The sequence below is a fragment of the Cyrtonyx montezumae genome, unplaced genomic scaffold, assembly GCF_038088225.1.
Source record: "Cyrtonyx montezumae isolate F1298 unplaced genomic scaffold, pur_monq_1.0 scaffold_8, whole genome shotgun sequence".
Taxonomy (NCBI): Eukaryota; Metazoa; Chordata; class Aves; order Galliformes; family Odontophoridae; genus Cyrtonyx; species Cyrtonyx montezumae.
Genome location: NW_027072089.1, coordinates 46736265 through 46762890, shown reverse-complemented (window position 1 = coordinate 46762890; position 26626 = coordinate 46736265). Strand labels below are relative to the sequence as shown.

At 39.0% G+C, this 26626-nt stretch overlaps 1 protein-coding gene across 7 annotated transcripts in view; it reads left to right on the top strand.

Annotated features, from left to right (window-relative positions):
* Nucleotides 1-26626, top strand: part of EPB41L3 (erythrocyte membrane protein band 4.1 like 3) — a 134498-nt gene that overhangs the window by 51014 nt on the left and 56858 nt on the right. For 6 of the 7 annotated variants that reach the window (XM_065751999.1, XM_065751996.1, XM_065751998.1 and 3 more), the window contains exons 1-2: nt 18408-18613; nt 23231-23428. In XM_065751999.1, the coding sequence (XP_065608071.1) occupies nt 18419-18613; nt 23231-23428 (393 nt within the window). In that variant the 5' untranslated portion in view covers nt 18408-18418. Of the gene's footprint in view, nt 1-18407; nt 18614-23230; nt 23429-26626 lie in introns of those variants that run through there. The other variant, XM_065751993.1, reaches the window with a different exon arrangement.

Below are 26626 nucleotides of genomic sequence, written 5' to 3'. Positions count from 1 at the left end.
TGAAGCTGAAAAGGGTCTGGAGCATGAGGCTTAGAGTAGCTGAGGGAGCTGGAATTACTCGGTCTGAAGAAGAGGAGGCTCAGGGGAGACCTTATTCTCTACAATGACCTGAAAGAAGGTTGTGGTGAGGTGGGGTTTGGCCTCTTCTCCCAGTAACAGCAATAGGATGAGAGGGAATGGCCTCAACTTGTGCCAGGGAAGGTTGGATACTAGGAAAAAATTATTCTCAGAGTGGTGAGGCAGTGGCACAGGCCACCCAGGGAGGTGGTGGAGTCACCATCCCTGGAGGCGTTCAAGAAACATGGAGATGTGGCATTGTAGGACATGGTTAGTGGGCATGGTGGGGGTGGGGCTGACAGTTGGAATAGATAATCCAACTTCAGTGACTCTGAAAGCAGTCTGCCTAGTTCCTGCTCCTTCTCAAGCTTCAGTTTTCTTTTTAGGTATCTCCTATGCGGACACAGTAGTTGAGTTTTCCCCAGACCTTTGTTTTTGCGAATCCCTTCTGACTGCCTGTGCTCTGCACTTCCCAACTCGTTCTTAACTGTGGCTCGTGTTTTTGTATCTAATAGCAAGGTAGCTGTTATGAAAGGACGTGTCCCCTATGACCTTCAGAGGTTGCTTTGAAGAACATGATCATCCTAGTTAGCTTCCTTCTTCAGACCAGTTTGTGGAAATTGATACAAATTTATCTCTGTAGTCTTGCAAGAAATCTTTTTTTGTTTGTTTGTTTTTGTTTTGTTTTTGTTTTTTTTTTTCCGAAGTAAAATATGCTGATGCGCAATAGATAATGCAGTAACAAACCAGAATGTACATTTTGAAGATACACTGTTCTCTAGCTTCCAAGCAGTTGTAAGTAGATAAAATAGATACATTTTTTTTTCACTAAAAAATATTTTTCTACCTTCCTTTAAGTCTTTCCAGGCCTATTGCTGTTCCTAATGGGCAGAATTGCAAGTTTGCTTCCTCAGTAGTGTCCTCTGAGCCTGTGACGATGTTCGAAGAAGAAAAATCTCTGCAGGATGGAACTTGGCAAACAAACCAAGGTCTCAGCCAAGGAAATGCATTGTCTGTTAATTTTCTAAACAAAACTAGTTCAGCTGAATGTGAGAGCTTTTGCCTATTTTATATCTGGTTTCCACTGGCTGTATTTTGTTTTTTGTAATGTTGATGTGATAAGCAATTATTTCTGCATACATGACATTGTTTAAAAAATACTCGTGGTTAAATATTTCTTATTTAAATGTTGGCTGCTGAGCCTGAAGAAACTGTCCAGAAATTCAGAAGGAGTAGCACAAACATTAACGAGAGTCTGAATAAGTGTTTGAACGATAAACAGGATTATTTCCTACTTAGAAACATTCCAGTTGGAGAAGTTGGCTGTGCCAAAGCCTCTCTTTGACTAGGACACATTTGAGCCCAACATCTTGAGACTCTCAAGAGAGGAATCCTGCTTTCTAGTGGTATTTGGCCTTTGTTGTAAAGGCCAAAAAAAAAAGAAATTCTAACCTAGAATTCTGAAATTATGGTCTATGGAAAACCCGTTTTAAGTAACTCAGTGGAAATTTTTGGAACTTTTATTTCTTTCTGAACCCATTAAACTCTCCGTAGGGAAATTATTTATCAAGACTACTACAGGGATACAAAATTAGTATTGAAGTAAAATATTTAATGTCACTTAAAATAGCAGCTCTGCGATATGCATGGTATCTTTAGGAGAGGGTGTAGTGAGGCAGGACTGTTTTTTTCTGTTAACTCCCTAAGAATTCACTCATGCCATTGCTGGTAGTGATCAGTAAGAGTGGCCTTGCAGTCTGTTGTGTTCTGCCTTCAAATAAAGGGCATCAGCTTGAAAACTTAGCAGGACCTTGGAATAATGCAGCCTTCCATGTAGAAAGGAAGGAGGAACTGATAGCGGGTGAGGCTTCCACTCAGGCTTGGGTAGAAGTCTCCTGGAATTCCTTAGTTTTTTCCTGCCAACACTCCTCCTATTCCTTTGAAGTGCAGAAGAAACCCTTAGCTTTGTTCCTGCCTCCTTCCTGCTGCAGCTCCTTCTTTCCCATCTCCAGGAGTCCCTGCACCAGATCTTCCTGTGGATAAACGCTGCTTGATCCTTTGTTGTAGTCACCACGAACATTAAGAATTCAGCTTGTCAGGTGAAAATTTGAATTGCAGCAGACACACCTCTTGTAGAGTTATCCTGCGATTAGAACTGTCAGTTTAAGTGAAATGTTGTTTTCATGGGCTCCTAACCTTTCAAAGCATTCATATTTGAAGCTTAAACGTGCTATTTGCTATCATCAAAATTCATCTTTAAAAATACGTTTCATGTAAGGAGGGAGGAAAGTATCACCTGTAGTTCAGAAATGACTGTAAGTGTATTTGTTTCCACTTGAAATTTTGACCTTTCTTACCTTGCCGCTAGGAGCAAGCCGGAGCTGTCCAAACTGAGTTTTCACACCTGTCTGGAGTGATCTCTTCACTGAGGAGTGATGCTCTTAGACTTAATGATAGCAGAATGATGTATCTTTTGATAGTCTCCCAAAATAGTCCTGCAGTGGCTGATAAAGATTGAGCAGTTATTGAAATATTTTGCAACAATAAAACCTTAAGGCACTTAGTAGAAAGTTGTGAAGAAAATAGGCAACCTTGAACAGTGGGATAACATTTAAACCGAATGCATTCCTTTCCTGTGCCCCCACTTTATTTTAAACAGCAGAAAACTTCAGGCTGAACCTTGGACTGTGCACGCGTCTCAAGCTCTATTTCCACTGGGACTGAGCGTAATGTGAGTTTGTGGATATTCAGTGGGTTTTTTGTGTCCCAAATCTACCAGGCTGGTGAACCACCACCCTCCTGAAGCAGGCTCCAACCTGTTCTGCTTAGTTATCCTAATGGTATGAAAATCTACAGGGTTCACTTCAGACATCCTCTCGCTTTCTTTTTCAACTGAGATAACAGTTTCTCATAAAATACCAATTCCTTCATTGAAAACTCTGGGCTTAGATCGAGCAGCTCTGTATGCCCCGGTAGATAGGCAGTTGTTGCCAGTGAATTTGCTGCACAGAACATCATAGTGCTTGCAGCGTTCACCCTACAGTCTCTTTGCAATCTATTGGCACTATAAAAATGTTTTAACTATAATTACTTGGCTATTTAATTTCTCTCATAAAAAGGAGACAACTTGTAAGTAAATGGGAGATTTTTGGCCTAAAACCTATAAGCGTAAGAAGCTTTGGTTCTAGCCTGTGGTCTTAGAAATTGGAAAAAGAGATTTTTAGGGACTACTTAGAAAGAAATGATGAATATTGGTGCCATCCCTGAGCGTGGCAGCTGGAAAGTTTAATTATAGGCTGGAAATTCAGTTAGGGATTAGGGAAAGTGTTAGCAGAAGGAGGGAATGTTACTGACAGCTGTTTGCTGTAGGCCTCAGAGCAGCAGCGAATGTATAGAACATAAAGCAGAGAGCCAGAAGTGTGGGGGCTTTGAACACTCCGATCCTCCAGGTCACTTGTTCCTTGATGCATGAGCTCAGTCTGTGTAAAATCATTGTAATGGTTTACAAACATAAAGATGGAGGGAATAAACCCTGTATTTGTTTTGGAGCCCTATGCATGAGCAACGGGGCCAGGTATAAACAAAGGGCAGAAGACCTGTAATGTTGTATGTGGCTTGGACAGTTATAGTCGATGTAGTGTTGGAAAAGAGAACTCTTTTCTGTCTTTCTTTTTTTCCTCAGGACTGGAGTTTCTTCATTCAAGTGCATTTGTTGTGGTCTGAAAATAGCCTTCCTTTTTTTTTTTTTTCTTTTTTTTCCCCAGTGGTACAGGTTTTTCACTATATACGTTTTGTTTGAATGAGGAGGAGTTGGGAGGATGTGTGCCAGACATACGATTGCTAGGTACACACATGTCTTAAGGGATCTGCTTTTTAACATGTCACAATTACCAGAAGGCATCCTTTGAGAGGACAAAGAATGAAAACAGAGCTATAGGAAAAAAATCTTTTTATTTTGCACAGACAAACAATAGTGACATTTCAGTGGAGTTTCTAATCTTATGTAGAAGGGTTGTAATATATATGGAAAAGTTTGGATTTATCTCTTTTGGCTGTGAATTTAAGACTTTATTTTATTCGGCTGCAGTAACCAATCTAGTCTTCTTTACAGGCTTCTGTGGTCTAATGGTATACTGACTGAGAGTTAGAGGAGTAAAACATGGAGTTGTTTTCCCTGTAAAACCAAGCTAACTGGAACATTTGGCATTATTTATAATATATGTAATAGATTTATTGTTGTGCATGATCTTCCTTGACAATTAAAAGCTTGTACAGCACAAAAATGCGTGTATGGTTTAATAAGCGACAAGTGTCCGATACGAGACTTATGATACTGTGGCTGCATAACTGCAGTAATTCAGCCTTCCTGTGCATAATTCACTATGACTGGTAAAGTATGGCTGCAGTATAGAAGATAGTCCAGCTGGCTTCTTAAAAAATAGCTGCATGATATTAATACCAAACATTTGCAGCTGATCTCAGCTCCAGCTCCATTTCCAGTGCAGTTAAGTGGCTTGGTACCCTTACGTGAATGGGGACAGTGGGCTCCATCCAGCACCCCAAGCTGGGGTGGATATGGGATGTTCTGGGGACTGCTGGTGCTACTTTCCACTTGACGAGGGAGGAGAAAGGTATTTACTCTTCTTTCTTTTATGGAGAGCTTATGTTCATTTGGGAGTTCTCTGGAAATGGAAAAAAGCACTTCATGTGGTATTTAAAATGCTGGACAAGAATTCACAGCAGGCGTTTCCTGTCCTCTGGAGCATGAGGAGGGAGAAAAAGAAAGAAAGAAAAAAACAACCCAACTTATAAAATATGGTTCATGTTGGGGATGATGGAATAATATACTTCAACTTGTTTAGTTATACTTTTGTCAGCCGAGGTTAAGCAACTTACTGAAATGCAGGTGAAATAATATGAAAGAGAAATCTCCTCATCTTTCTGAACAAAGCATGCTTTTGTGGGACCATAAAAGATTGCAAATGGGGCAAAACAGTGGAGAGCCTTGGGTGAGTATTTTGGGAGTTCTGCCCTTTCTTGGATGTTTGCCCACAAGCGCGAGTAAGAGAAGGAATCCTTAACTCACTCAGTTTGAAGGCTGCTTACTTTTATTTTCAGTTGATTTTTCTGCCCCTTAGCTTGGAAAACCCATTAATTACAGTTGTAAGTCTGAGACTTAGATGCTTTTTGGGATTCATAGTCTCCTGCCGTGTTTCTGGTCTTATTTAGCACTAGTGGATCAGACAGAAATCTCAGAACTCCACCCTGAAATCTTGCAAGCAGCTTTTCTTCTTAAGAATTTGCACATATCTGAGTCCACACTTGTATTTATTTAAGCCAGCTGAAACTAGCCTTTCTGCAAGTTTTCATTCATCTGAATGCCAGCCATTGTGTAGCAGCAGGTTTGCCACTTCCATGAAGAATTATCAGCCAGCTGATAGCTGCCTATCAGCCAGCTCCTTGGTCTCTTTGTCCCAATGGACACTGACTGATGAAGCCAGTAATGGGAAGGGCAGACGTTATTGGTGGTGTGACATAGATTTGGGTTTTCTTCCTTCTCAGCCCAGTGTGCTGCAGTCTCTGCAGAAGTTTGTATGGCCTGGAACCACCTGTGTGGCTACAGTCCTGTGGGGCATTTGAACCTCCTGTGCAGCCTCTCTACTTTTCCTTCCAAATGTGATGAAGTCTCATCATTGTTCTCAAAACACCACGTTTGCGCTGGAAGAATGTGGTCAGGATTATGTTGTTATTCCATTTGCAGTGTCATTTTTGCTCCACCTACTCGAAATGCTTGGACAGCTTGCACAGAAGTTAAGAAACCAACCTTGAAGCTGTTCTCAACATGCAAGTTAAAAGAATTCCATGCAGTCTTCTTGTTTTCCGTTTTTCACTGATGAGTTTTTTTCATGAGCATTCTATATGCCCTAATTAACATGAAAACACAGTTTTTACTGACCATTTAGCTTTTGGTTCATTAGGAGCTGAATTGAGCATTTGCCAGGGATATTGAAAGGGAGCTGACACTTCTATTGCAAATAACTTATACCCAAATGTGCTACTTGTGTTGAAACAGTTTGAGTTTTGGCTTGCAGCCATAGGTTCACCTAAGCATGCTACAGGAAGTGACAGGTAGACAGAAGTAATGCATATTTTAATGTGCTTGACTCGGCTAGAGACTGTAAAATGGAATAGATTTTCCTTTGCTTTGCTAGCAGATGTGAAATTACTCCCAATTTATTAATAAATTATGGCACTGCCAGCATTGCCACTCAGGTCACCTTAATACCCCTGCAGCTCTTGAAATCAGATGAGAAACTGGAGTTCCTGAGGTTTCTTAAAGGTATTATCCACTCTTGTGAACCTACTACAGAGAAAACGTGCTGAGATGTAAGCCCAGCCAAGTAGTTGTTAGTAACTCCTGCTGGGTACCGAGGTGGCTATTTCTAGAGTGGTTGTTTCAGCAATGGTTGGGAGCTAGAAGTAAAACTAGAAATATTTCCCATAAGTATTCATAATACTTTAATAAATAAGAGAATATCATGGCTTGACCGTATTTCAGATATGGGGAAACACAGTTGTTGTAACATAAATCATGGGCACTCCGTCACTGAAACTAGATCTTGTGCGTTAATGAATACATTACTTGTTGGAATGTCAGTCAGCACAAAAGAAGGAACTTTTGAAATACAGAATGAAAAAAATCCAATAATAAATATCTGCCTAGTAGAATTCTTTTTTGCTTACTTTTTACTTAAAATAATACAGTTAAGATAGCCTTCTTCCCCATGGGAGATCTTCAGCCAAGAAAGAAAACAGTGTAGGATTATAAATAAATCACACTTTAAAACTGAGTTGATAGTGTTATAAAATTGTGAATATGGTGAACTTTTGAATACCAGGAAGCATGAAGAATTTTGTTTTAAGACACAAAGCACTCTTAACAATTGTTTCAGCACCAATAGGTTCAGTTGATCCTGAGTTGAAAGTAGGGCTTGAATATTATTGCTTAGACAAGAGGTGGACTGATTGGAAAGAGAATAGAGGAGGGAGAGTCTAAAAGACTGAAAAAAAAAAAAGGGCTAAAAATAGGACTTGCAAGAAGAGGCAGAGGGGAGAGGAGTCTGAGGGGAGAGCAGCAGCAGTCTGCAAGCTGCAGAGCCATTGCACGCATCCGCCGTCGTCAGGGCAAGAAGTAGTGTGCTTACATTTCAAGTAGGAAGAATTAGGTCAGACATTTGGGAAAATGTTCTTGAACAGTAAGGCAAGGGAGTCAGTGTACATTATACATTTTCTGCCGGGAATAGGGAAACTTTATCATTATAGGACTTCAGTATCAGGTGGCATGAATGTGTAATAATAGGGTGAGTTTAGAGAAGGTGCTTGGAAAGTGACCGTGAAATGCTGATGTCAGGATGCAGGATATTTTGAAATGAAGAGCAGCCTAATTAAGATAGAGCAAGTATCTGATCTATTTATTTTGTTGGTGCTTTTTGCTTACTTGCATGGCTCTCTCTATAAAGTTTGGCAGCTATTGCTGGAGGAGTATTTAATTCTGTTCTGTAGCTGGGAAAAGGATTACTTAGTTTCTTGCTTCTGTGCAGATCTTGTTATAAATGGTTTTGTAAGTGTAAAGATAGATTTGTGTGGCCTCAGCTGTGGTGAAGTGCACACATGTAGTGCAGGCTGCAGAGAGCAGAATCAGTTGGACCCCAGCTGCAGGACACTGCTTCCCCAGGGCATTGATGACATCTAGGGAGTGGGTTGGATTACTTCATTCATTTTTTAGTTCAAACATAATAACTGTATGTATATTGGCATGGAGATTTCTTTCCCTGCAGAAAACAGACTGCAAAACAGGAGAAGGAGAGGCAAAATTGAACTGTTGTCATTGATCTATCATCGAACATGGCTACTAGAATAAATTTTTGTTCATTGAACCATTGATCCATTATGAAGTGGGGAATGATTCTATTTTCTGCATGTGTAATAATTCCTGAGAAGATTGAATTGTACGTTATTATAATATCAAAATGGTTTGATAAGTTAAGCTTCAAAATTCTAAGTTCTTTCTTGGGCAGCTTTTTCCCATGAGGCTGTTACCTTTTTCCCCATGATACCATGTAGTGTAGAATATAAATAAGTTGAATTTTACATGCTGTGATCTTGAGGGCGCTGAAAGAAATGGATTGGCATGAAACAATCAGTGGATGTAATGCTCAGCAGTCTTTTGTCACATATCCAGGGAATGTAGCACTGGCTCTAACACAAAGTCAGCAGGAAGGATGGAAAAAGTCACTGTTTATGCTCCTATTTCACCGGTTTGGGTACTTTTCTGATTAGCAGAAGAGACAATTTTGAAACACAACACACAAAACAGACATTCACTTCTTAATTGTAGGATTCTTTCTTAAACTAAGGTAGATAGGAGCTACCAAGAGGTTTTTTGTTGTTTTTAACCTTAAAAGCATAGTCAAACATTAACAGAGCTATGAAAAGAAAAAGGAAATGAGAAAGGAAATAACATATGTTGTAAAGTCATGTATTACTGAGTTAGGAAATACCAGCATCTAACTAAATTACCTTCATTTCTGGTTTCAAATGATCAACTTGACATGGAATCAATTTCTTTATTAAAATGCTCAGTCTCTGTTGAGTAGCCTAAGATGAATTCCAATGACTTTTTTCTTTCCTTTTCTTTCTCCAATTTTCAATGTTTCTAAAGCTGTAAAGAGCTTTCTATCCATCTTCTGTTGCAAGGATTGGTTCATTCATTCTCTCGCTTTTGTGACTAAACCACATCACTACCATTTTCTTCTTTCCACTTCCTCTCTTCCTACAGTGTTGTGGTTTTTTTTCCTGATAACTATGTTGTGAGGCACTGCAAACTGCTTGGCTGTCCTCATTGTTCCAGCCACTTCTTTTCTTTCTGAGATGCCATTTCTTCTATGTGCCTAAATCCAAGACAGCTATACATGTTGATGTATGGCCAGCTTGGGTGACAGCCATTTTCAGAGGCAGCATAATCCAATTTTGGATTATGCACAATCCAACATTGAATCAGGAGTTCATAATGTAATTACAGCTGGGTGTATGGTATTGTAGGGTTTGATGGGTGAATAGAGTTAAATTCTCTTTAAAGATAGCTGTTTTTGTTATCGGACTGTATTGGGCATTGGTCTTCATATTTGCATGGTTTAGAGGAGCTGCATAGGTGGTATAAGGTTTTGACTTTATTGGAACATTGTGAAGATACAGTATGCTTGCTTTTAGTTAGCTATGGGGTTCATCGTGCAGCAGGCCCTTGGGATATAGCCTCAGTGCATGGAAAAATATGTGCATGAGCTCGTTGTGTTTTTCATCCCAAAATGTGTAACTAAAGTGTAACTGAAGCTGGGAGAAAATCCTGCTTACGCAGTGGTTTTAAGTTAGATCGCTCCACACTGCAGAAGCCTGGATCCACCGTAAATATTCTTGTCATTCGTGCTTTTCCATGTTGACCGACTTGTTCCTAGAAGTCTGTACTCCCACCGCACCATCTGTAGGATTTGGTTTACATCCAACAAATCATTCAACAGCTGGTGATTTGGGGAAGCTGAACGGGTGGAGTTGTCTTTTTGACAGTGAACAGGCAGTGGGGAGAGCTGCTGGTATCTGCACTTGAGATTTTTTGAAGGCCAAGGGGATGCTTTGTGATGCATTTTTGCATAGGGTTGTCTGTCAAGGGCTGGAAGGATGCTTTTTGCAGAGACCATGTAAATTGGTGTCATGGGCTAGCCCCTCTTCCAAACAAAAGGTGGTTGTGTAGTCTGTTAGCAGGCAATAATGCAACTGAGGAGTGTGATTTCTGATGTAGAACTCTGTATCAGAGTTCTGGTATGAAAAGCTGGCTGTCTGATGCTGTCTTTGATTGTTTAGTCTCACAAGGTTTTAGTTTGTTTGAGGAGCCAGTGGTTTGTGACGTGGTGCTCCCCACTGGAAAGCTTATCACTTGATGTCGTAGGGTGTGTTTTACATTAAAAGACAAAATATGAAGTGAATAATCTGTTTTGGGAAAACAGATATAATTACAGCTAAACACCAAAGGCTAAAAAATGGGATGAAAAATTAGTGTGGTATTTGGTGAAGAACGGAGCCAAACAAAGGAGGAGGACAGTAGGCCCCAGGCCTCAGAGGTCCACACTTACAGAGCAGTCTTTATTTAGGGAGGTTCCAGTGTGGGTTCAGGCTTTGCTCATCTATATTATTTTTTTTGCTGCCTGAAACTTCTTCCTTCCTGTTGTGTCTACCTGAATTTGATGGTTTTTTGGTTGTTTTAATCCTGTGCTCACAGAATCATCTGGATAGCAGCCTGCAGCTCCTCAGTGCTAGTGGGGAGTGCCATGGGGCATATCTCTCCCACTGCCATTCTTGCGCTCTTCTTGTCTCCATGACTAATGGCCACCTTATAAAAAATAAAAAGACTCAGTTCTGGGCAGGTTAGAAGGAAATACTGAGGGGGAAAAAAAAAAAAAAAGACTTTTTAAAAGTCACACTGCTCTTGCAAGAAGCAGACTGGTGAGGACTTAGTTCAGGGATGAACAATCCTTTAAGGCTCCAGAGTCATTGCATAGAACAGAGCAAAACAAACTGGATTCTTTGCTAAATTCCAGTTACTAAGATGTCCATGAAACCAGAAAAAAACACACTGATGATTTAAATTCATTTTTTGTTTGTTTCGTCTTGTTTTACTTTTGAGCTTTCCCATCATCTAAGATAAAAAGATAAATAATTGGTGGGATGGAGTGGGAAGGCCATGGAGGTGATGGGCTGGATGGTCTGCACCTTTCTTTTCTGATTCCCATCTTCATATGAGGCTGAGAGCACAGCCTGGTTAGATACTATATGAAACTGGTTCATAGGTGCTACAGTATTTTTGCCTGAGGTTAGAGTGATAATCCACCACACCTGCCATGTCTCTGCAACTTGTGTACCTCTCTCTCTCTCTTTATATACATATATATAGTTTTTTTTCCAATTGATTCTCTTTTCTGCTTCCTGTAAGAAAATATGAACTGTTAAGATCTATGCCTGAAGCACGCTCAGTCTCTGTTGCACTCGTTGCAAGTTTTAAATGGTGAATGGTGTGCAAAGGGCCCCATGTGAATGTTTTGCTCCAGAGCATTTCAGAAGGTCAAAACCTCATGTAAACGTAAGCCTAGTAATCAAAGTCACTTCTCTGAAGAAAATCAGTGTGGCGCTGAGGGTTCATTCTTGCCCTTTTAAGTTGTTGAATAAAGTATTTATCAGACAGTTGTAATCACAGCACTGTGAGCAGCTTTGCTGTATTTCCTTTTGCTTGGATTTTTAATTGAAATAAGGGAGGAACTAAGTTGGGGGTGTTAACATGGAATTCCCTGTTGAATTGATGAATGTCCTCCTTTCCCACATCAGCTCCCCATAGTTTCCCATTATTTCAGCAGATTCTGGGTGTAGGGGAAGGTAGAGGTCTTTGCAGTGAGTTTCGTGGGTGCTTGCTTGCACAGTACAGTTCTCTTGTTTCTCTGGCAAATTTCTGACTTCCTATAGAGAAAATCACTTGGATCAGGAAGATGTTCAGATATTAGAGTAGTCTTGGGATGTTCTGGGTGATATGGCTCCCAGAAGATGATCTGGTGTCTTCAGGGACAAGTGTGTCTTGGTCATGCTTTTTTGCAAACCTTTTGTCCAGGAGAGTAAAAAGTTCTCAAAAGTTGCGGCTGTTCTAGATTTTACTGTTGTGGAAGTGACCCATGAAGAGAACAAAATAGATCTGAATAGTTTCACTCATTCATAGAAATGAAAGGAAAATGAAATAAAAATGTCATCTTTTACTTCCAGTGCTCTGAAGCAGAAACAGATACGTGCATCTTGTGAATTTGGAGTTGTCGCCTCAGGTGGAAAGAGTAGCAACATCAACAAAATATGATTGCTTACGCTTTATAAGGTTGCAAACGAAGAATGTTGATGTTGCTGTTTATCTGTGTGTAAGTTTCCAAGTGGTGACTGCACACAGCTATAGACAGCTTCCTTTTGACTGTTATAGCTGGTATGTCGTTTACTCTAAATCCCACTTGATGCCAATCAAGTTCTTGCATGCTGTCAGCAAATTCTTGATTACTCTCTGTCTGCAAGAAGCTTGTATGCATTGCAAGGCTCTTATCAGTTCCCTTCTCTCGATTCACTTTCCCAGAGTAAGCAAATTCAGCTCCTTAAACATTTTTCCACTCATCATGTTTTCTAAACCTCTTACCATTCTTCTTACTCTCTTATTGACGCTAATACATACATTCCAAAAAATATGAGGCCCCAAATGAAAACAGTGTGTCAAATACTTCAGTCTGGTGTTGAAGAAAACAGAATAGCCCCAAATGTGTCTGAGAAGGAAACTGGTCTTGCTTGTGTGACTTCAGACCCTTATGCCTAGCCAGTAATTCCTCATAGCTTTTTACTTGTGATGTCCCCATTCCTGTTGCAGTTATCCTTACAGAATGTAGCTTATATATGGATGTCTTTCAAGCTGTTTTTCTGATCTTGAAGTCTATGGAGTCCTGCTGTAGTATACTCCAGCCTCCCATGGTGTGATACTGAGCACAGCTTGGGTACTTGCCATTCATTCATTAATGCTCTGGGACAGGCTGTGATACCTCAACTGGTGTATTCCCTCAGGTTGTCATCGTGCTGCTGATAAATGTTCATGGCCCTTGGTTTAATTGTGTTTTGTTTTTTTTATCACTTGTTCAGCCTTTTTTATTTTTTTTTTATAATTTAAACTATTTCTGCAGTTTGTTCATGAAAAAGTCATGTGGGGACTGGTTTAAAAGCTTTGCTAAAGATAGACTGTCATCTGCACCACTTTCTGCACTTTCTTTTTATCAGCTGAGACAGATGCCCTGTCAGAGAGAGCAAGAGAGACATTGCATCAGTTTGACATCACATTTTGATAAATTCATGATGACTTTATATTTTTTTTTCCAATGACATTATTTTTATAGGGTTAGAAATCCTTTATTGGTGTGTTCCACTAACTTCTATTAAAAGTACGCTATAATTTCTGACTTTTCTGTCCTTACTTTCCTCTGTAATATCAGGTGCCGTGTTAGGTCTTTACATTTATTTGAGCCTGTCTGGCATCAGCAAAGCAGTGGCTAATGAGTTAGAGATAGTTGCTGGTTGTTCTGAAGTACTGCAGGGACATTTTTCAGTGCTTTCTGATGACTTGGTGACCCATGAAGTGCTGATGTCTTAGGTTATATGCATTCGTCATCTTGTTATGTTTAAGGCATAATCATAAGCTCTTAAATAAGACCCATGTGTTTGTGAGTATAGTGGTTGCTCGTAGTGGGGGCTGGAATCTCAGAGGCATTACAAGCAGACAGTCTTTGCTAGGCTTTTTGTGGCCTAGATGTCTTCTCTGCATGAGGGCAAAATTTATGAAGATTAAAGACTATCAAAAAAATTCTTCTTTCCCTGGTGAGAAACTAAGGAATGAAGGAAGCTGATACTTCAAGCAGTTTCATGAAAACAGTTTATGTTTGAAGCTTAGAAGGCAACAATCTGGCATATAATCTTTTCTTCAATCACATATTGACATTTCTGTTACTGTTCTCAGTGGCAGTATTCTTCTCCATATGGTCTTCTCATCAGCATCACATCATTATTGTATAAATATGTCTCTCATTATGTAGAACATTATTTTTAAAATATGGAATCATTATTATATTATGTAACTTCCAAAGTTAGATCTTTTCAGTGATTTATTGTACTTTTCATAAATTGTAATGAAAGAACTTTCCACAAAGAGAATTAATTAGATCAAAGAAGCATTTAAGTGTAAATTATTAGTCTTTGTAGTACAGGAAATAGTTAGTGGCTATGTATAGTTCATTTAATTATACTTGGTTCAATTTTGTTTAGTCACTGTATCTTGATTTGTTTTGAAGTTGATTTGCAATTTCTTCTGTAATGTGATTTCAGTTTACTTAATATATCAGGTATATATAAGTACGTTTTACTGCAAATAAATAAAGATTTATTAATGACTTCATGGCAAATTAAACCACAGACTCTGCTGTAAATTGGCTGTGCATTCAGTTGTTCAATATATGACACAGAAGATATATGCTCTAAGAATGGGAGACAAGAAGTCAAATGACTTGTTAAGTGTATGGATATGTGTTGTAGATTGCAACTCTCATTTTATGGAGGGAAACACATGACAGAGAATAATAGAAAAATAGCATGATATAAGTGTGGTGCTCCAAACTGTCTGATCATGCCACTCCTCTGGACCTTCTCCAACAGCACCTCAGTCTTTTTTGTGCTGGGGGCCCCAGATGTGGATGCTGTACTACAGATGGGGCCTTATAAAGGAAAAGTAGAGGGGGAATATTCACCTCCCATGAAAAGATACCATATCTATAATTTGATCTCATAAAATTACTTTCAAGTATGCCATGTGGTTTTTTGAAAGTGTTTTCCATACCTTGATCATGTGTTAATATTTCTTTGATTATTTATTTGCAGTGCTCTGAAATGCTCATTTTAAACCTTTACGTTACTGAAAGTATATCCATTTTTGAGGTTAGTTTTTAAGGTTGAATTGAGCTAGTTTTTGGTATAATTTTTCTTTAAACAATAAAAAGTTGATTTGCATTCACACTGAATTTTGTATCCAAATTTACTTTAGACTTAAAGTATCCAGCATTAGCAGCATCTGTGTTACGTTTGGACTGGACTAATCTCTTGGAATCTTTCACTGTGGGATTGTTAGCCAAAACTAAGATATCCAAGAACACATCTGGGTTGCATAGTATTACCTCATTTGTGTAAGGTAGTGTTCTTTTCTTTTCATTAGCTTGTTTTCTGTTGGCTTGAAAGAGGAATTTGATACAGGGCTTGTGCTGGCAACAGAATAAGTTTAAGGGTCTTCAGTGGTCTTTTTCTTCCTGTACTGGAATTCACATTAAAAGTCATGATTTTGGTATCAAACTAGATATGGTAAATAAACTCATAAAATGCAACTATCAAACAGCCAATTTATTTGACAACTATGCAGATATCATTGACTATTCTGCCAAATGCAAATTTCATAAAAACAAAAATAGGGTTATACTTATATTACTAGATTTCTTAAGATTACTGTTACTTCTTCTGGTAAGTACCTGCCTCTTCCTATGAAGATTATTACGCCACGTATAAAGAAGTGAAATGCTTGAGAAGTTTTTTATGGATAAACAGTTGTTTTCTGAGGAAGGCAAAACAAGCTGTTGCTTTGCACTAGAAGAGAGAGAAATGTTGTTTTTCTGACTTGCAGCTTATGTATTTTCAGCCTGTGCTTGATAGAATGAGGAACATCTTAAAAATCTGATGATTCATAAGAAATTGCTTTAAAAATGTGTTTGCTTCTATTTACATTTGTAAGATAACAGTGTGAAATTAATAGTATTTTGTTCTCAGTATTTGTTGCTAAACATACTAGTGCATGTAGGGAAACAGAGGAGATGTTTGGAAATGGGTAACCTTGGGTTAATTAAATCCATCTGGTGGCTGACTAATGACAGGAATACTGTATCCAGGGAATCATTTATTGCTACAAGATTTGATAATGCACCAGAAGTTTTCTAACAAAGCAGTCTTAGAGCAAACTAGGACTCGCATGTAACTGGAGTGAAAAGCAGTCCTGCAGAGCTGCTCACAGAATTGCAAAGGTCTGTTTCAGGCAGAAATGTCCCAGAAGAGCTGAGGAACTACTTATTTTTGTTCCTTAAGATGTAAAATAGTGACTGGGATGTGAAGTAAAGCTTGTTTTCAGTTTGTGCTGCAAGGAGTTAACTTTTATGGGACTAATTTAAATGGATAGGTTTTCTAGCTCACTAAAATCCAGAAGCAAATATCTTCATTAGGAAAGAAGCTACATAGGGTGGAAAAAACAGCTTCTGGAGGCACTGCGGTAAAAAGTGAAGAAAGGCAGAATTTTAATTTGTGTCAGCTGGCAAGGTATCAGATCCTATGTAGATCAGTGCCTGAAGATCCTGCTGTTGACGAGGTTTTAAAGCAGTAGCTGTTACAGTTCTTTTCTAGCTACACATAATATCAAGAGGAAAAAGCACACTTTGTACTAACACCTTCGTGCAGTTACAATGTCTATCTTTCATCTGTATTTATGGTTGACTTAGTAGCTTTTTGTTACTGGCTAGTTCAAAATTTCTGGAAAAGAAAATCAAATGCAGTTTGTTGCTACTGAGTTAATTATTTGATTAATTTGCATTTAATGTTTTCTTGCACTTGTGCAGAGTGTGGTCTGGAGGTGGGGGAAGGAACTTCTGAAGTTTGAGGAGACCTGAATGCTTTTAAAGCAAGCCAACCATCAGTTGCAGAATAGTTTATTATATGTTGGGCAAAACAAAACTGAGAGATTAACGTTATTCTGTAGTTTAATTTTTAAAACATACAAAATCAGTAGCTTAATAGAATTGAAAATGGAGAATGAGTTTGTTTGCTGTACATGTGAGGAACTTGCCTAAGCTTCCTTTGTAGTGGGTAGAACAAAATAGCACTGGTAAGTGATTTATCTCAGCTTAAAGCAGCCATCTAAAATAGGTCAGATGAATCACACTCTGAAATGTCTGTTTTTCTCCTCCGAGTATGTAGTGAGTTTAAAGTGACCATCTTAGATGTGTACATCCAGAGTTGGATTAGATGGATACCTTCCAGGCTGTCACATTTTAAAAGTCAGTGGATAGTTATTGCTTTTTGTAGGTGCTGAAGACAACAGTTTAAGTAATAAATTTCTAAAGGGTGTTTTTTGTACAGCTGCGCCAGCTTCAGAGTAGAAATTTATGATGGATTCTTAATTAAATGTGTCGTATGTTAGGACTTTGAAAATGTGCCCTGAAACATAAATCTGCCACATATGTTGCATATTTTTGCCCTTGTGGGTGCTGGTGTGCAGCAGGTAGGACCACGCACCCACCTCCACATGCACACTGACAAAAACGAATGTGAGCTGAGTATTGTGAATTGGATGCATACAGAACTGTGTTCTCTGGAGACGTTAGCCTTGAGAGGACACAGTACATGAATGAGTTTGAAAATGCAAATTGACCTCATTTATAGTGTTTTTTGTCAAGCAATGCAGCTTATTAATCATTTGAACAAGGTCAGAAAGGAATCCTGTTCTTTCCCACGTAATCTTCAGCATGTCTGCTTCTCCTAGTAAACACTGTAGTGTAAGTTAAGAACTGATAGTGACTTCAGAGCAGATGAATTAGCAGATGTATATTCTGTGAAACTGCATATGATTACGCAGTAGCTATGGTTACCAGGTTAAAGAAATTATGACTTGATGATGAACAGAAATAGACTGCAGCAGGATAATTCAGTTTTTAGTTGCTTAAAAGTGGAATGCTTGAGTACATTCTTTCTTATCGTGGACTTGTACAGGTAACAAAAATCCGCATATGCTCTATTTCCTGAACTGGCACTGCTTTTTCAAATTCTCATTTTCCTGTGGATATGCAGTAGTTTTTAAACTTGTTTTTGCTTCTATATAGTTTGAGAATTGAGTCCCAAGCACACGTTTTTAATGAGACTCTTTAATTTCCAAAGTCAGGATTTTGACTGAATATTGCTGAGATTTTGATTTACTTCTGGACATTGCTAAGATCAAGCATAGTTATTTCATATTCACAAAGAATCATATGCTCACTTTTTTTTTTTTAATCTTAGAATGACTTATTGTAAGTATTGACCTTTTTAAACTGTTTAATTATTATCATTATTTATTTAATTATTTATTGGATGCTCCATTCTTGAAAAAGGATGAAGTGTTAGAAGGGTGATTGAATTCAAGCAGGTTGGGCAGAATTGGTCACGAGAACATATATGTTTGCACTGCTCTTGGTGGGCCCATTTCAAATGTTTACAGCATCTCTATTTCCTAGAAACATGAAAACTACTTGAGTTTTTATCCAAAAGTACTGCAGGTGTTGAGAAGTTCAAGCCCTGTTGGCTTAAATGTAAAGAATGAAAGACTGTATGTTTGTAAAAGTTTCCATGTGCTTGTGGTTTAGAAATCCAAGCTACAGTGAGCTGTGTTGGAATTAAGGCATTAAGTAACACCAGCTTTTTTCAGTGTGTTACTCTCTTATAATGAATTATGAACTACGTAGGACAGTATTTCTGCATTTAACTTCAATGTAATTCCTGTAACATTGTCGATGTATTATAATGTAGACTAAGATTTTATGGCAACGTGCTCTTTCTTAGATCAGTGCTTACAAATGAATGGCTGCATGATTGCACTAATTTGCTCTGCTCACCTTGTTTTCCAGAATAACCAACCATGACGACAGAGTCAGGATCAGATTCTGAGTCCAAGGACAAAGAGCAGGACCAGCAAGAAGCCCCTGCACAGCCAGGGGCAGCAGCAGAGGTACCACCACAGGAGCAGCAGCAGCAGCTGAGTGAAGAGGACCAAAGTGCACTCGAGCAGTTCTCAGCTGTGGCAGCACACAGCACACCAGTGAGAAAGGAGCAGGTAAAGGAGCTGTGTGCTATTGCTCTTGGGAAGTAGTGAGACTGTTTGGTGACGTTATGGATTTTCATTGGTTCACTTTCTGCCTTTAAACATAATGACCCTCGTACAGGATGTCTGGACGTTCTTGTCTTCCTGCGTTCAATGTGCTTCTTTAGGCCAGTCTTAATAACTAAGGGAGAAAGACTTTCCATCTTATATTTGCACTAGGTAGCAAACAGTGACAACTTTCAAGAAGCTGAAAATATTTTCAGAGTTCATTTTTTCTTTGACACCTGCTGAAAACTGATTTCATGCTTGCTTGTCTGATGTGTGAGCCATGAAGAATCTGTGGTCTCTTAAGCTTCTTGTAGTTCTGAAATGACTGCATTATAATTGCTTTAACTTCTCCTGTAATAGGTTTTAGAAGAGCTATCACATGATTTTTCCATTTGGTTCATTGTCGCACTTATTAAATTTGTGGCAGCCGCTTTCTTCTCCTGTTAACAATTTCCAGTCAATAGGATTAACAGGCATTGTTATTCATTGGTAAGTGACACAGAAATTAATGAGGTACCTGCAAATCACGTCCCTTAGATCCATAAGGTTATGACCCCCCTTCTGGTGGCATTCACCTCTGAAGAGTGGAATAAGCTAGTCACATTCCTCTTCTGTTCTTTAAAAAAAAATTAAAATCATGTACTTTGTGGGGTCTTGTTATTTTATCTAGTTGGGAGGCAGTGCTGGTGAAGCAAGCAGAGGTAAGGCATTACTTGATATCATTGTGAGTGTTCCTACAGAAGCTGCTTGAAGCTGGCTGTACTCTTGGGTTTTAATCCTTCTTCTGCAGAACTGCATCCCAAACTTGCTGTGATGAGGGGAAAAAAATGAGTATAAGCTATTTCATATACAAGCAAAGCCTTTAACATCTCCCAGGTTTAGGATGCATACCTAAGTTCTTGGGAGAGCAAGTGCTTCTGGGACCAAATTAAAATAAATGTCTGACTTCCTTTATCCCAATATGTATATGTGGCAGGACAGAATTTCTGATATTTATTGCTATTGAAGAGGAGCCTTTTTTTGGTTGCTAACCATTTCTATCAGTGATAAAAACTCTGATCAGCCTCTCTCCATCCCCACCAAAGACCTATCTGCTTTTGTTTCCAAAATATCTACCAATTATGAGCTGGGAGAATTTCAGTCTTGGAAATAAGTCAAAAGTAACCTGTAGTTAGTCTGGGGAAAAGAGACAGGGCTGCTTTCTGGGAGAGAAGAGCACTACATAGATCATTAATGTAAAATTCAGTTCTGTCAAGTCTAGGCATAAGTATTTTTTTTCTTTCAAACCACTTAAAAGCAGTACTGACCAACAGAACTATTGGCAGTGGGTTCATTAAAAAGCCAGAAATTGTGGGATTAATGGATATCATTTACTGTCTTTCTGTCATTTGTTCCTCTGCTGTGGGATCAATATGAAGTAAGCTTGTAGTTTTTATTATCACTTGTATAAGAGAATCCTAGGAAGAAAGATTGAAGTTACTGATCTATGACAGTGACTTCTTGTTTTCATACCATACACAAGAGAGAACATTTTAATGAAAACAAAAAGGCTTCATCACAGTGGGAATAGCAGTTGCTACAGAAATGAACTCTTTCTATCAGATAGGATAATGTAATCTTACTTTCTCCCTTTCTGTCTACTTGAAGTTTGCTCTTCAAGTAGACAGATCAATACATCACACAAGTTGGATGCTAACATTTCTGAGCAACTATTATAAATAGATGGGATTCATGGGTGCAAGTTTGGTAATATCACTTTGTATCCAAGTCAAAAGCTGTGAAGCATCCAAGATCATTACTGCTGATTCCTATGACTCCAAGGGCTTGATGCGAGAGAGGATTCTAGCTTCAGAAGGGGTTGAACATACTATGTCACAGTAAGACATTTTAATGTAAACAAAGATGAAAAGCTTATGCTCAGAAAATACAGACCCTGAAGCGATTGGTTCTGCACTAGAATTTAGCTCAGAACACTGAACATGCTGTAGAAATGTGGTCAGTTGCAGGGGTGAACAGGATTCCAAGAAGAGTGCAGTAATGCTTGCAGAGTCAGAATAAACCACTGAGTACGTGGGATTTTTACTGGCCACTTTTTTTTTTTCCTAAATAGCACAATGTCAAGTTTCTTTAGGAAGAAGAGGCTTAATTCACTCTGAAGGTACCTCAGTGCCTGAACATGTCAGTGTAATTCCTGAGATCTTCTCTAATAGTTCATGGCATGTGTTGTTCTCCAGACAAATGAGAGAAAATCCATTGTATGATTTTAAGTTGTATGTTTAAAAAATTGTATGATTAAAATTGTATGATTTTAGACAGATTCTCCTGATCTTGTCAGTAGGAGTCTAACAAACAAAATTATGTCAATTCTATTTTGGTTTTAAAATAAATATATTTATAAATAAGCAAATGACTGCTGTGCTCTTGAGTTACAAACTATCTTAATGAAGGAAAATAATCAACAATCCTTAGTGATTCAGAGTCTTTGCAGGCTGAAGAGGCTTCTAAAATGTAAAAGGCTGCAGTATGTACTTGTTGTTATGGATTTAAGCAATTTTCCTATCTTCTTTAAAAATATTAATTCCATGCATCTGGTTTGTTTTTGTTTTTTTTTTTTTAAGATTTTTTCTTTGTGCTGAGCAGTTTACTCTCAGATGAGAAATCTAATGAACCACCTGCAATGATGGCATAGTTCTTCCAGGCATGGAATGATTTTTGCACCTGCAGATGTGCAAATGCATTTTCTGTGGTAGATTTCCTTAAGAAAGCATGCAGAAGTCATCAGATTGCCTCTTTCCATCAGTGCTGGGTACCAAGGAGGAGACTTCTTGAATAGGCCCAACTGCTTGCCAGCTGGCCCCTGTGGTTGCTGAGAGGTGGCTTGGCCTCAAATCTTGTTCAGAGCTTGGAGGTACTCTCTCTTTGTCGTGGCCACAGCAAGCATTAAAACCCTAGCAAACAGCTAATCTTGTGACGTACACCATGCCTTCATCTACTGCCAGCCTTCAAGGCATGCAAGGACTTTGATATCTGGACATCCAAGTGCTGGGAGGAGAGAGTCCTCCAAGTCTGCAGATAGACAGGGGAAGAGCCAGCTGGTGGATTTTTAAAGCAGCTTCTTTGTTCTGTTCCATATCTTCCTTGTCCTGCTTTCTTTTTATCTCCCCGCTCAGGAATACCCAGCAGACCTTTGCTCTGTCTTGCATGGGGCCACAAGTTTCATCTTCGCTTTGGTGGGCGCTAGTGCTCTGACTGATTCCAAATGCCCCTTTTCCCCATTCACCTAAATAAAAAAGGAAAGCTTACATCTTGTTTGGTTGAAATCTCCTGGGGAAAGTTCTGTGTGATTTAGTGACATGCTGTTGTCGCTGGTTATATGATGCAAGGTTGTTTTGGTCTCAAAGCAGATTAAAGCCTTTCGATGGATTTGCTCTTCTCTCATGGAGGCTTATTACAAGCAGTGAATGGAAACAGATGAAGGATTTATATTATTTCCAGTGACGCTTGTTTCTTCTTACACAGAAATCATTCAGAGCTAGAATTGTTATTTCTTTCTATTGTAGTGAGAGAAGTGAAAGATTTTTTAAATATATGTTTTTAAAGCTCTAGCTTAGGTATTAGTGCACTCCTGTTGAGATTTTGCTTGGAGGCTATCAGGGGCATAACTGATTTGAAAGGTAATGACTGCGGCATAGTGCTGTTGCTAGGAAGGGTGAAATGCAGTAGAGCTCTTCTGGCTTTCATCTGTTGCAGTGAAAAGGACCACGAGCTGTGCTGCATCGCAGTAACTCTTCAAATGGCCTGACCCACAGTAAGTCCAAGCAAAAGTAACTGTAATTGTTTCTTCTCTACCCTTTCCCCTGCAGAATGTTTTTCTTTCAAATATTCTACTTCTTGCCAGCTTAAAGGACTTACTGAGCATCTGCAGAGAGCAGAACTCAGCTTCTCATCTTGTAGTTATTGTCCATTAGCAAGCCAGCTGCACATAAAAGATGTTTGGCCTCTTATTACCGTCCTGTTTGCTTAACCCTTCACTCAGGTGTCTGGGGAGCCTTTCTCTCTCCAGGGCACATCAGCACCCCCTTGCAAATTCTCAGTGTCACTGACTGATCAAGCTTCTGATTCAGGGCACCTTTTCTCACAGACAGCAAAATTAGTTCAAACCTCATGGTCTTTTCTACTTCATATGGTACTATGAAAATACTGTGTGATTTAGTAGATACAGGACTTTAAAGTTATAATCTATAGGGATATTGGCTCATTACAATGTTTACTCATTGTTCAGCATTTTCAGGAGACCACAAAAAAAAAAAGTCCAAGGAGTCTGAGAGGGATTTTCTAAGTATGAAAGAAGTAGAAACCTGAATTATTTTCATACCTGTCACCCCTCCCTGGTTATTATTCTATACCTTTTGGAGTGAGGAGAAAGTAATACAGGGAGTCTTTTCAATAGCTAAGAAGAGTCTGCTGTGCATTGTCCAATCTCGTCCAATCATCTTTTTAAATGCTTCATCTGCCAAAAGCAGAATGTGTAATGCATTGCATCGCACGATCAGTTTGTCTCAGTTATCCTTCTTTTTCTAGCCCACAGACAAAGAACAGGAGTTTGCAGCTGCAAGTGCGAAACAGCTTGAATATCAGCAGTTAGAGGACGACAAGCTCTCTCAAAAATCATCATCAAGCAAACTTTCCAAGTCTCCTTTAAAGATTGTCAAGAAACCTAAAAATATGCAGTGCAAAGTAACACTCCTGGATGGATCTGAATACGCGTGTGAAGTAGAGGTAAATTGATTTTCCTTATTTTTTAGGTTTTTTTCATTCTATCTAGAGGAAAATATTTGAAATTAGACCTGTAGCTATGTATTAAAAAAAAGTCTAAAACTGAATTCCCAATTTAAGCAAAAATAGGGATGGCCACATATTTCATCAGTGCCTCCATGCATTAGTGCTTCTATTATTTTTCCTGGAGATGGAAGATAGTGCGCAGATTTGATCTTTAGTAGGGAAATAGCCTTTCAAGGCCAGGGTAGGTGGGGCTTTGAGCAACATGGGAGGTGTCCCTGCCTGTAGCAGAGATTGGAACTAGATGATCTTGAAGGTCCCTTCCAACCTAAACCATTCTATGAATAGTGAGCAGTTCCTACAACAGCCAGTGACTATTGATTAATGTTACGTTAGCATATTCCACTGCAGAATGAAGGTGAATTGTGAGCAGTAAAGCCCATAAGGAGAGAAAGATTTTGATCTTGTGGGATGTCATTTTTCCCTTGCATACTGCTGAGTTGAGTATTGTGTGGATTCACTGTCTAAACAGTAGTTTTGACCATGGTGAGAGGAGTGAGGGCAAAAGAGATGCCATGGGGACACATGGAAAATGTCAATTAGGGTGTGGAAGTTTATGCACTCCTTCACTGAGAGTCATAACTGTGTGTAAACATCAGTTGTGAAAAGCTGAATTTCTATGAGGAAAATCTTGCCTTCCTTTGGGGACTCTGCCAGGAGTCACCTTTTGAGTGGAGAGCAGTCTGTGCTGCTCTGTTAGGGACTGGTTGTTCTGTGGTTGCTGGCAGATGGATGCTTCAAGGATCGTTCCTCAAGCACCAGAGGACTATGGAGAAACAAAGGCATCAGAAGATTTAGCAAGTTTGGGTAGATTTATTTCTCCATTCAGCTGTTCTAGCAGTGTCACCACGTTTGGTCAGTGAACCTGTCTGTCTTGAGCCTGCTCTAGTTTGGGAGGTCATGCACATGAGACTGAGCTATAGCCAGAGCAGCATCCTGCTGGCAGAGAAGGATGTGTGTTAAAGGTCTCAGCATCGCCAGCCGTCTTTTGGGTAACTGCAAAGTTAACTGTGATCTTACTGCTCTTGTAGTATCTTAAGAGTCATACTTCTGACTGTCGTCTAGTTGCACTGGTCAAATATTCTTATTATTTCCGTTAAACTACAAATACTGTCGTGGTCACATGCTTCGTGACTGTGTAATTGCAGTTGCTTGACCTCTAGTCCTAGTTTTCTCTGTTAAAGATACAGAGCAAACAATTAAGGTGAAAGAATGATTATACTGGCTTTGATGGAAAGAATTAGACTTGTTTTCTACCCAGCTGGCAAAAGCTGAAACCTGAGTCACTTTCTGGAATGCAATCAAGGAAATTTTGCAGAACAGGAGTTCTATGGGAAACTTATCTGCGAGGCTGAGTTTTATGAGGGTATAAGATGGAGAAGAAAGGGAGATTTATTATAGTAGACTAACTTCTACAAAAAGAAACGCTATGAATAATACTTCATTTTAGGAAGTTTCAGTTCTCTAAACTTGGACTTAGTTGGAGTTAATGTCAAAAAGCTAGCATATAGAAGTCACCATTCTTTATTGTTTGTCAGATTTGTCTGCTTTGTGAGTTCTAAATAAGTTTTGAATAATGTCCTATCTATATATTGTACACATTTTTTCTATGTAGACTGCTGAAGTTTCTTGCAGTTGTGTTCACTGTCATCAGTAAGGTATCTGCCTCTAAGATAGCTAGAAGTCCTAGGCAGAATGCAGCACTGATGAGAACAGAGCTCCAAAAAAGATGAGTCTTCAAATGGCAATGCTCTAACATAGTGATGATAAGCAGACCATAGGGTGTGTCTAAACAGAATTTAGCAGCAAAAAAAGTCAAAATAATTTTTCAGCAAACAAGTGCAGGTGCAGTGATGTGTTTACACACCCAAACTCTGTGTCCTTCCTTGGTGGTATTGTCAGCTTCTTGTGTTTATTGATGCAACTGCGGGTACCTCTACAGCACAGCCCACTCTTTGTGCCATGGGTACATTCCTAGGGAAAGCTACTTTATATGTCCATAAAGTTCAGCTACAGTGAAAGGAGTGCTTGCCCAGTCAAGAGATAGGATGTGGTGTTCACTTGCTTTATCTGCTGGGGAGAAAAAGTACATTCTAAGGGGGGTTTAGTAGGCTGGGGATGCCTGGGGAGGCATCTGTTTCTGAACACATTTCAGAAAAATACATAGGAAACTGAAGGTGAAGTTCTCATCTTGGATAATAATGAAGTTCTGTTGCTTTTTCAACAAAAATCTGATGCTGTAGTACGAGAAACAGTGTAAAATTTCAGAAAAAAAATGGTGTCATATTTTTAAAATGCTCCACAAGTGAACTTACTGTAGCCTCTTACACTGGAAAAAGTATATGTTGGTATATTCAAAGATCTAACAAATTACAAAAATCAGTAAATTCCCCAGAGAGAATTGCTTAGAAGATGGGGAAGCAGGAATGTACCAACCAAACATTTATTGTTTCCATTACTTGTGTTTTACCTGTCTTAAGTGCATCTTTCAGTGTGGACAGTGGTAGGGGTGTGATGGTGGAGGGGAGTTAGAAAGTTCATCCCATGTTGTCAGCTTCCATTTTGCAGCTCTACATGTCTTGTTTCTTTCTGAAGTCTAAAAAGCAGTGTCATCTAGAAGGACTGGAAATTTAGAAATGTTCTTTTGAGCTGGAATACCATCTCTGTCAGTGAATTTTGTTTTGGAAATGAGCCAGATGTTTATCTCTCTGGAAGCATATTCCCTAGTCGGGGAGTTGGGGATCATTATGGAATCCATCCGTTACTCTATAAAGTGGTTGCGAGTGACAAATGCCTTTATATACATTAAATATTCACATCATTTAAAGGAGCTTATTGCTCTCAAGTAGAGTACAACCTACAGCTTATCAATTATGTGTTCATCCAGTTAATGACCTGACAGCTGAAATGGCACATACTCGGAAATTTAGATGCTTCTGAAATGGGTTTGGTTAATTCATTATCCCTTTGCTGTCCTTTGTTTCACAGCTCCCTCTTTCCTATTCCATATTCAGTGCTGAGAGTCTTCAACAACTTCTGCTGTTTCTTTCAATCTCTCGCATGCCCAGAACATTGTACATGTGACACAAGGGTTTTTTATGTTGTATGGGATATATCTGCAAAGCACAGGGTAGTGGA